This window comes from Chrysochloris asiatica, unplaced genomic scaffold (assembly GCF_000296735.1).
Source record: "Chrysochloris asiatica unplaced genomic scaffold, ChrAsi1.0 scaffold00151, whole genome shotgun sequence".
In the NCBI taxonomy this organism is placed as follows: Eukaryota; Metazoa; Chordata; class Mammalia; order Afrosoricida; family Chrysochloridae; genus Chrysochloris; species Chrysochloris asiatica.
The window spans coordinates 4,296,165-4,308,049 of NW_006408669.1; the positions used below are offsets into that span (position 1 = coordinate 4,296,165).

At 41.7% G+C, this 11,885-nt stretch overlaps 1 protein-coding gene across 1 annotated transcript in view; it reads left to right on the forward strand.

Annotated features, from left to right (window-relative positions):
• Positions 1-11,885, forward strand: part of GXYLT2 (glucoside xylosyltransferase 2) — a 170,913-nt gene that overhangs the window by 74,028 nt on the left and 85,000 nt on the right. The window contains exon 3 of the mRNA XM_006870782.1: positions 803-934. Within this exon, the coding sequence (XP_006870844.1) occupies positions 803-934 (132 nt within the window). The remainder of the gene's footprint in view (positions 1-802; positions 935-11,885) is intronic.

Consider the following 11,885-nt stretch of genomic DNA (forward strand, 5'->3'; position numbering starts at 1 on the left):
TCTGCTTCTGTTTTTTGGGCATATTCAGGAATTATCTGTGGCCTTAATATTTAGATGGGTGTGTATTTTGGTATTTTTCATGCTTTCTGATTGCCTCTAGGTAGATGCAGTCAGGAAATGGGCTTCCCTTTTCACTCTGTGTAGTCAATAAAGCACAGGTAAATATCTTTCTGATATTCTTTGCTTTCAGCCAAGATCCATCGGACATCAGCAATGATATCCCTCGTTCCACAGCCTCTTTTGAATCCATCTTGAACCTCTCAAAATTCTCTGTCAATGTATGCTTGCAGCTGTTTCTGTATTACCTTTAGTAAAACTTTACTCGCATGGGATAGCAAAGAGATTTTCTACTTTATTTTAATTACACATTACTCCATAATGGATTTACCCAATTTTTTATTACTGAATATTGAGTTTGTACCCAAGTTTTATTATAAAGTAGATTGTGATAAAATTTCTTTTATTTCTATTTTGGGGTGTTTTCTTTGGGGGATTGTTGTTGTTATTACTACTTTTGAAATTTGCCCCTTTGGAAGTTTGTTCAGATTTATTCTTCCCTCAGCAGTGTTGATGTGCCAATTTCCCAATACCCTTGTCACCTTTGAATGCTATTTTTAAAAACCTGAACAATTTTGATTGGAAAATATAGTCTTTTATTCTTTGAACATTAATTGTGGTGATGAAGTTAGTTTTTTGATGGAAGTTGCTCAGGTAATTTCCATTTGACCATCAGTAGTTTCACAGGTATATTCCAGATTTCTTGGGTTCTAATCACCCTCCCTTTGCCTCCTCTGTTTTTCAGTTACGAGAGTGGCCTGACTCATATACCAAGAAGTTTGAGCACAGGATCTACCCCATAACATTTTCTGTTGGGAATCCTCAGGAATGGAAGAAACTATTCAAACCCTGTGCTGCCCAGAGACTCTTTCTTCCGGTAGGAACACCTGTTTTTTAATAAGATGCAGCTTGGAAGGGAATTGCTCTTGACAATGTGGTGAAATTATCCACCCTCTGCTTAGAGACGTTATACATACCACTGAAAATGTGTTTCTCTTGGATTCTAGACTTGATGCGCTTTGTGGATGCAGTGTTCTTTCCCAAAGACTAAGGAATGAGAGAAGCCAAAGCATGTCTTGGACTATGGCTCTTGGTGACTGTGGCTTCACCATTTACTTTTTGCTAGAGCTCTGGTAATGTAGTGGTTATGAATCTGGCTGTGAACCGCAAGGTCAGCAGTTCAAAACTACCAGCAGTTCTGCAGGAGAAAAATGAGGCTTTCTGCTCCCATAAAGATTTACAGCCTCGGAAACCCTGTGCAGGGTCCCTATGAGTCAGAACCGACTCCACGGCACTTAACAACAACAACAAATGCCTTAGAGTCGATTCCCGGTCATAACAACCCTGTATAGGGCTTCCTGGGAGCAGCTGATGGATTTGAACCACTGACCTTGCAGTTAGCAGTTCAGTGCTTATCCTACAGTGCCACACCAGGACTCCCACCATTTACTTACTGTGTGATACTCAGTGAATTCTCCAGCTTCTCTAAACCTCCATTTGTTCCATAGGTTTGGCTCATAGATGGCCCTCAGTCGGCATCAGCTGTGGTTAATTAGTTCTGTTAGAGCCATAACTCATACTAGATGGAGGCATGCCCCTGAAATCATTGAGAAAGGACCCAGAGTTTTGGTTCCACCTCTTACTATATTGAATTTCTAAATTGAATGTTTTTTATTTCCTTTAAAAACATTCTGAATAGAAGAAGTACATGCTATTGACCAAAGATTGCCACTTTGAATTGTGAATTTGACATTTGTGAAGGGTTCATCCCATCAGCAGAAATCTAGTGAGCGCTCATTGAAGTGATCAGCCCTGGCTTAATCGTGGAGATATGACAGTGAAGAAGACAGCCATGATGTTGCCCTCTTGAAGCTTGAGTGTAGTAGGATATCTTGTCATTGACCAAGCAATTGGAAATGTGATGTAGTAGAGTCAGAGACCTATGGTTGTGTATAGCATGGGCTCCCACCCTGCTCTGGAAGAGATGAGAGAACATTGTCTTGAAGCAGTGGCATTTAAGTTGAGACACAGATGAAGGAGTAGTAAGGATCATTGGACAGCAAGGGCCTGGGGAATAGTGGGCTAAAATAGGATCCCAGGTAGGTGCCACAGTATGTACCAAGGTCCTGATATAGGACGCAGTATGTTTGAAACAATAACAGCAGGTCATCGTGACTGGGAAATACAGACTGAGGTAGCACTGAAGAAGTCAGCAGGGTCTGAAGCCTGCCAACCCTGTAGTTCTGGTCAGGGTGTTTGACCTTTGTCTTACAGGCAGTGGGAATCCACTGAATCATATCTAGCATGGAAGTGGGATGAGCTGGTTGGCATTTTAAAGAGTACACATTGCTTCATTCCATGGACAGTGGAATTGGAGAGGACAATTAATTAATGATGCCTTGGGCATGGTGGTTACCTTAGAGATGGATTCAGGATCTGCCTGAGAAATAGAATTTGCTAGGTGTCATGATTCGTTAGTGTTAAGAGTTGAAGATTTCCCTCCTGTTTCTGATCTGAACAAATATTAGAGTTGATCTGTTTGGAACTGCCAACAGTCAACCGTGTATGACTTATAAAGAAGGCAGTTTTTAGGGTTCAGCCTAGTAAATGGATGATGCCATTTTTTGAGAGGGAAAAGACTGGAAGGTGGGCAGTATCAGTAAGTGGGGAAGATGAGTTCAATTTGGGACATTTGTTTTTATTTTGAGGTGCCTGGGTGACATCCAAGCAGGGGATTCTTATAATCTATTGGTCTGGAAATCCTGAATGGTGAGTAGGTAGCACTTTTAGCATTTTCTAGGAGCCCTGGTGTGACACTGTAGGATAAGCACTCGAACATAAGGTTGGTTTGAACCTCAAGGTTGGCGGTTCAAACCCACCAGCTGCTGCTTGGAAACCCTTGGAGCCAACTCAACAGCACTTAATAACAGCAGTGTGGTGTGGAGGGTTAGCCAAAAAGAGGAAGACCCCCAATGAGATGGACTGGCACAGTGCCTGCAGCAATGGGCTCCAGCCTGGCTGTGCTCGTGAGGGTGGTGCAGGACCGGGCAGTGATGGGTTCTGTTGTGCACAGGGTCGCCATGAGTCAGAACTGACTCCACAGTACCTGACAACAATAACAACCGGGCATAGCGCTGTAGGATAAGCATTGCACTGCTAACTGCAAGTTTAATGGTTCAAACCTACTCCTTGGAAACCCGATACAGGGCTGCCATGAGTTGGAACTGACATGATGGCACTTAACAACCACAACACAGGGACATTTGAGAAGATCAAATTTTATATATGTTGTTGGTTTTGATCTGTTCTCTAAGCTAGCCTGCTCACTAAATGACCTATTTCATACCTGACATAGAATGTTATTTTGTTGTTGTTAAGTGCCATCGAGTTGATTCCGACCCATAGCGAGTTGAATCCGACCCATAGTGACCCTGTGTAGGGTTTCCAAGGAGCAGCTGGTAAGCTTGAACCGCCGACCTTGCAGTTCAAACGGCTTTGCAGTCTGGCGCTTTAACCCACAGCGCACATTGGATGGGGGTAAGAAAAGACCTCAGATTGGTGCTAAGATCTCTAGGATGGTGATGTAACAACACAGTGTCATTTGAGAGAACCAGAGGAATTGTCAGGCTCTCCTTTGTGTCTCTATATTAGGTGGGATGGCGTGGGATGAGTATTACAAAGTCCACATTAATGTTGAAAAATTGTACACCAACTGGTCTAAGGAGTCCTGGTGTGGCGATGTAGGATAAGTGCATGACTGCAAGTTCAGTTTAACTGCAGGGTCGGTGGTTCAAACTCACCAGTCACGCCTCGGAAACCTTATACAGGGTCACTATGAGTTGGAACAAACTTAATGGCACTTAAAAGCATCAGAAACAACCTGTCTAAAAATACGAGCAACCCAGTGGGAACCACGTTTGAATGTTCTCTGACCTTGAATTGTGACTTTATTTTCGCTACTAAAAAAATAAACAAAAACCACCCCATGATGGTTTTTCGTTGATTTCCACCTAACTTAGTGTTCCATTTTGAATGACAAATGGATGCTGGCATTCCTTATCTGCTTCCGATAATGGAAACTAGCCCTTCTTTAAAAATAATAATAAAGGGAGATTGCAGTTGGCAGGACATTTACTTTTTCCCTGTCATATATCATAACAGCAGATTATGAACATGGCATTTGGGGGCATTGGTGACAGCTGTATTGATCCGCAAGGTAATTTGAAATAAAGTCTTGGTGATGTTTTCCTTGCAATTTATCTCTATAAACCAAATCTGGCATGCTGATGAGGCAGCACAGTGAAATGGAGATCCTAAAAGGCAAATATTCTGGCAACTGATTGAGGACCAGTGTTAGCCCCTCTTTGGTAATCTCAAACCTGCCAAAGAGACCCTTTCTCAGCTAAGATTTTACCATCTGAATAAGATCAAAGCACAAAGTATTTTTAAGTTCAAGTCTGTTAGCTCTTCAAATATGCTTAGTATAATTCAGATCCCAAGATTTACAAAGCCCTAGCAATCAGTGAAAGCTGGACAGTGAATAAGGAAGACCGTAGAAGAATTGATGCTTTTGAGTTATGGTATTGGAGGAGAATATTGAAAGTTCCATGGGCTGCCAAAAGAACCAATAGATCCACACCTTGTAGTTCAAAGCTACTTTGCAGTCCAGCACATTAACCTATAGCTCCACACCAGGACTTATAGGGCCGCTGTAAGTTGGAATCAACTTGATGGCAGTGTGTTTGGTCTTGGTAGTCTGTTAAGTGTTTCATACCGCTAGTTCACAAAGATTTCATAAATAGCAGTTTGAAAAAGGGTTGAAATAGTGTGAGAATTACCAAATTGTGACAGAGACACGAAGTGAACATTGCTGTTGGCAATATAGTGTTAGTTGACCTGCTCAGTGACTATGGCAAACTTGTTTTGACACAAGGTTGCCACCAACCTTCAATTTGTATACAACACAGTATCTGTAATGCACAATAAAGTAAAGTATGGTAATGGTAACGAAAAAAAAAAGAACCAATAGATCGATTTTGGAAGAAGTGCAGCCAGAGCGCTTCTTGGAGGCCAAGATGGCAAACTTCGTCTCTCATACTAAGGACATATTGTCAGGAGGGACCAGTCACTGGAGAAGGATATCATGTTTGGTAAGGTGGAGGGTCAGAGAAAAAGAGGGGGTAGACCCCAATGAGATGGATTGGTCAGGTGGCAGCATCGATGGACTCACGCGTGGCAACATTAGTGAGGTTGGCCCAGGATCAGGCAGTGTCTCGTTCTGCTGTGTATACGGTCGCTATGAGTTGGTGCTGACTCGACAAAGCAATCAGTGAACTTTTACTTTTCTATTTCTATGACTTATGGTCCTAGCAGCAAATGAATTCTGCAAACTAAACTGCAGATGGCTTGATTAAACTCTCCAAGATGCATATTGCTTTCAGATAATTCTGAAGCTTAAGGTACTTAAAACGACATGCGGATTACAAATAAATCAAATCTGCTCATTAACTTTGATCTTAGAGGGCTTTTCCCTTTTTCCTTAGTAAAACTTCATTAAGTTCCCTTTATTATGAAAATCTTTGCTTCTGTAAGAATAATTGAGTTTCATGAGTTCACTTAACCATTCCCCTAAGTGGAATGCGTGAGGTTTTGTAATGGCTCTGTACATTTCACCAGTTTGATTATAAAAGCTTATCTCCTCAGTAATTGTGGTCCTCTGGAGGTCTTAGGGATATGTACAACATGACAGAGATCATTAGACAGCAAATAGTTCCCAATATGATGTGAGATCAATTAAGGGAGTTTCAAGACCTCATCCAGGAAGAAAAGTGCTTTTCACAAAGATTCAATAAACTCCAAGATCGTAGTACTCTCCCATGTACTCATGCCTCTCAACATTCACCATTAGCATCCATATTCAAGACCTGGGGGTGAGGGAAAAAAAAAAAAGAACAATTATCAGGAGACTCAGAATAAAACTTGTGTAGACCTGACCTGTAAATTTGTTCACAGAGTTTCCCGACTCTATATGATATAATAAACTTGCTCTGGTACCGTAGTGGTTATGAGTCGGGCTGCTAACCTCAAGGTCAGCAGTTCGAAACCACCAGCCGTTTTGCTGGAGAAAGGCGAGGCTTTCTGCTCCCGCAAAGATTTGCAGCCTCGGAAACCCTGTACAGGGTTGCTATGAGTCGGAACCAACTTCATGGCACATAACCACCACCACCATTTTTTAATATCTCCAGGACTTCTGACCAGTTCATTATTATTCAGCCCCCTGCTGAGATTTTGCCTTGAGCTCTGGTAGCGTAGTGGTTATGAATCGGGCTGGGAACCTTAAGGTCAGCAGTTCGAAACTACCAGCTGTTCCATGGGAGAAAGATGAGGCTTTCTGCTCCCATAAAGATTTATAGCCTCAGAAACCCTGTACATGGTCACTGTGGGTCAGATTCAACTCAACAGCTCTTAACAACAACAACCCCAAGATATAAATGGAGTCAGAATTTACATTGGAATAAGATTCTGTATGCATAAGAATCAGTTGGGGATGTATTAGAATCACTTGGGGATTTTGTTAAACTGTGGATCTGAGTCAGTGTATCTGGGATGAAAACACAAATTCTCAGCAGAGCTTCTAACCAGAATGAAACGCTTCAAAGACCTGAGTATTTCAAGGGATTACCAAGCCAGATAAACAACCATCTTAGATTGTTGTTTTGTTGTTAAGTGCCCTTGAGTTGGTTGTGACTCATAGTGACCCTATACGGGAAGTTCTGGTGTGACAATGTTAGATAAGCACTGGACTGCTAACCACAAGGTTATCGGTTTAAACACACCAGCTGCCCCTTGGAAACCTCGCTGTGAGTCAGACTCAGTGGCACTTGCCAACAGGGTTTCCAAGGCTGTAAATCTTAGCAGAAGCAGAAAGCCTCCCTTATCTTTCTCCTGTGGAATGGCTGTTGTACTCGAACTGCCAACCTTTCGGTGTGTAGTCCAGTGTTCATCCTACAAAACCATCATACTGCCAACATCTTAACTTGCCTAGATTTAGTATCACATTCAGGGCAGCAATAATATATAATCTTCCCTTTTTCCACTTAGGGTTTGTTGAAAAAAACCCTCATAACTAGTTCCAGTGTTACAGACTTGTATGCATACAACTAATTTTCTAATGAGTTAGCCCCTGATTTGTGGTAACCTCATATGTCTTGGAATAAAACTGGGCTTTTCATTGACTGATTTTCAGAAGTTGATCGTGAAGTATTTCTTTTTCGCCCCCCGTTTGTCAGACAGACTGCACTTTAGCTGCATTAGTGCAGAATCACAGAAGGGAGGTTTACATGACTCTTTGGAGTCCTGCTGTGGCACTGTAAGGTAAGCACTAGACTGCTAACTGCAAGGTTGACAGTTCAAACCCACCAGCCTCTCCTCGGAAACGCTATACAGGGTCACTGTGTGTCAGAACCATCTCAACTGATGGCACTTAGACAACAACATGACTCTAAAACTTTTTATAATTAAGGTTGGGTTCTATATTGTTATTCATATTAGACTTGTTGTTAAGTACCATGGAGTCGGTTCTGACTCATAGTGACCCTGCACAGGGTTTCTGAAGCTGCAAATCTTTATGGAAGCAGAAAGCTTTATCTTTCTCCCATGGAACATATACATACACGCATATATATGTATGTATGTATGGTGGTGGTGGAATGCCATGGAGTAGGTTCTGACTCATAGTGACTCTGTATAGGGTTTCCAAGGCTGTAAATCTTTACAGGAACAGAAAGCCTCATTTTTCTCCCACGGAACCCCTCGTAGTTTCCAACTGACTTGATTATGTCAAGTCAAAGCTTTAATAGTATATGAGTTCTAAATGGTGGGTATTGTAGAAAGACTATCTAATCAAATTGGTATCTGGGGTCATTTTTATGTGATATTTTGGGCACCTAATCTCATCCCAATAATCTTTATCTTCCTGGTGCTTCATGAAACATACAGACATAATTTATAGTGATTCTAATTGATATTCCTTTTAATAAAAGTTTTGTAATATATTCCTACATGTCTGTCAATATTTGCTGATAACAAAGGGTTGGTTCAGGGAAGACCCAATGTTAATTACTGATGCTCTGGTAGTGTTGGTGGTTATGAGTTGGGCTGCTTACCTAAAGGTCTGCAATTCAAAACTACCAACTGAGAGAAAATCAAGTCAGAGTAGCTAATGAGCAAAGTAGGGAGCTGCATGGGTTAATCTGACTGCAGAGTATATCTACTAGGACTGATGGAAACCTGGCTCAATCCAGACCTCAGACAATGCCCTAGGGATTCTGTGGATCTCTTTCACCATTCTCTGGATGGCTCATTCCATGCGTAATGATGGTGTGAGGCAGTTCAGGATCCAAACCTAGAAATTTAGCCACTCCAACAGAAAAATTGTATGGCAGGGTGGTGATTTTAGAATAAACAACATGAGGAGCTCTGAAGCCCGATTTCCCAGTGAAACAAGAATAACTGCTGACAAACCAACAATTTAAAGTCCCTGAAAACTGTCCTCAGGGCACATAACGAAACAAGAGACATTGATCCAAGAAAGTTTACTAAAATTTGGTAAAAACATTTGAGGAGTCCTGGTGTGGCACTGTAGATTAATGCACTGGACTGCAAAGTCGGTTTGAACTGCAAGGTCAGCAGTTCAAGCTCATCAGCTGCTCCTCGGAAAGCTTATGCAGGGCCACTATGGGTCAGAACCAACTCGACAGCACTTAACAGCAACAATGGCATTTGAACTATAATGTGTTCCTTCCTTCCCACCTTCTGGCTCAGTGTGATGAAAACTGCACTCCAGAAGAATACAGCCACCAGCATAAATCTCCCTACCTCCCTGGTTGGCATTCGAGGATTACAGTATCTTTCTAAAGGAGGGACAGTTCACCAGCATTTGTTATTGTTCCAACTGCAGACTGTAGAGTTCAAATTCCAGGGACATGCAACCAAGGGATCAGGTGTTTCCTTCTTACACCTTGCTCCCAGTTCTACCTCAGGTCCATCACATCAAGAATACTGTCGCCCTGATCTCCCTAATCCCAGCTCACTCAAAGATTCTGTGATACAAAAACCAGACTAATGCCCCTGACCATCACCCTCCTCATGAAGAAAGGGCATAACTCTAAAGAATGGGGTCAGTTTCCTTAATCACATAGTTATGGCTTGAGATTTTATTCAGAGAGAGAGGCAGGTTCTAAGAATAGAAAATTTACAATGCTATTCCCAAAGGAATGGACTTGTTTTTAACCAAACTCTGAGGAAATTCAGTCCTTAGAGCACTCTTTCAAAAACCATAGAGATCATGGTTGGTAAGCATTAAGAGAAGACTATGAGTCAGAACCAATTTGAAGGCGATTAAACAATGACAACAAGTACTTTCTTGAGTGCAACAAACAAAACCCCTGGACTACCTAGTTTACTGGAGAGAACCAGGGAAATGGTAGCTGAAAAGTATCTTCTTGGGACCAAAACAAACTTCAAAAACTGGCCATAAAGTCTCTTGTAGAGGGGTCAGAATTTAATTACATTAAACTGTAGAGCAATTTATGCCCAGGGCATTATGAGAAACAGTAGAGTGATCAGCGATGGTGGTAGTATGCTGTGGAGTTGGTTACAACTCATAGCAACCCCGCATAGGGTTTCCAAGGCTGTAAATCTTTATGGGAGCAGAAAGTGTCACCTTTCTCCCACGGAACAGCTGGTAGTTTCGAACTGCTGACCTTGAGATTAGCAACTTGATTTGTAATGACTATGGTACCAGAGCTCCTTACAGTGATCAATGTTGTTGTTGTTGTTAAGTGCCGTTGAGTCGGTTTCGACCCATAGCGACCCTGTACAGGGTTTCCGAGGGTGTAAATCTTTACGGGAGTAGAAATCCTCATCTTTCTTCCGCGGAGCAGCTGATAGTTTCGAACTGCTGATCTTAAGGTTCGCAGCCCGATTCGTAACCACTACGCTACCAGAGAAAACCCATTGCCCAGTTAATTCTGATTCATAACAACTTATAGGACAGAGTAGAACTGTCCCACAGGGTGTCCAAGGTTGTAACCGTTACGGAAGCAGGCTGCCATATCAGTCTCCTGCAAAGTAGCCGGTGCATTCCAATGAATGACCTTCTTCCAGGCAGCAACCAAGTGCTGATTTACTTCATCATCAGGGCTCCTTAACAATTGTTGTTGTTGTTAAGTGCCATCAAGTTGGCTCCAAGGTAGAGCAGCGCTGTATAGGCTTTCCTGGTGTGGCGCTGTGGGTTAATGTGCTGGCCTGCAAAGTCAGTTTGAATCGCAAGGTCAGCGGTTCAAGCTCACCAGCTGCACAGATCCTTGGAACCCACTTGAAAGCACTTAACAACAACAACGTAGGCTTTCCAAAGAACAGTGGGTTTGAATTGCTGACCTTGCAATTAGGAGTTCAGTGCTTATCTTACAGTGCCACCTAGCTAGGTAGAGTCCAGGTGTGGCATTGTAGGATAAGTATTGGTCTGCTAACCACAAGGTCAGTGGTTCAAACCCACCAGATGCTCCTTGGAAACCCTACATGGTCCCTTTGAGTTGGAACTGACTGGACAGCACTTACCAGCAACAACTATAGCTAGGTGAGGTCTTGGTGTGGTGCTGTAGGATAAGCAATGGACTGGTGACCAGGGTCAACAGTTTACACCCATTAGCCGCTCCTCAAAACCTCTATACAGCTATGAGTTGGAACCAACTCAACAGTTTTTATCAATACCAATAGCTAGGTATTATGCTAACAGAAGAGCCCTATGATTTTCCGTAGACTTCTAACCTAAACGTTGACAGTTCAAACTCACCCAGTGGAATCAGAGAAGAAAAGGTCCGGTGATCTATTTTTGTTAATAGTGCACCCAAAAAATAACCCTTAGGAAGCAATCCTCTATAATACATAGGGTCACCATGGTCAAAATTAACTCAATAGCAGCTAACAACAAGAGCAAATGGACATCCAGCTCATAGCAACCCTGCGCAGGGTTTCCTGGACTGTGGATCTTTATGGGAGCAGAAAGCCTCATCTTTCTCCTGTGGAACAGCTGGTGGTTTTGAACTATTGACCTTGAGATTAGCAGCCCGATTTGTAACCGCTATGCTACCAGAATTCCTTTTGCTTAGGTATGAGTTTAATTTGAAAAAGTATAACATAGATGATTCATTCTGATATCCTTACTTCTCAACCCCAGAAAGAAACACCGATCTGAAAAATAACAGGAGGGCCTGAAATTATATCCTTTTTCAATCTATAAAAATTCACTATGTTTGGGGGGCAGGCTTGTAGTATATACACTTTGGTTGGTTGATGATGCATGGAGGGGATTGTAACCATGGCAATGAAACGATATACGATAGGATGAATGTAAAACTAATGTTCTCCCATGTAAACTATCACATAATTCACAATAAAACTTAAAAAAAAAATTCACTATGTTTCATGTGAATGAAACGGCGTTTTTCATAAATTGAATGTCCTTGATTTGTTTCTGTAGTTGAATAAGGTAATTCCTGTTTAAAAGGACATTCCTACAAAGACAAAAACCAACAAAATTGACTGAAGAAGAAATCGAAACAGTTAGATAGAACTATAAAAAGTAGAGGTTGAATTATTATTTTCTAAAATGCTCCCAACAAGATGGTTTCTCTGTTGAATTCTACTAAAGATTTCAAGAATTAACATCCATTCTTCAAAAGGTCCTCCAAAAAATATAGGAGCCAGAAATATTTCTAAATTCATTCAATAAGGTCAGTATTATCTGAATAGTATAGCCAGAAAAG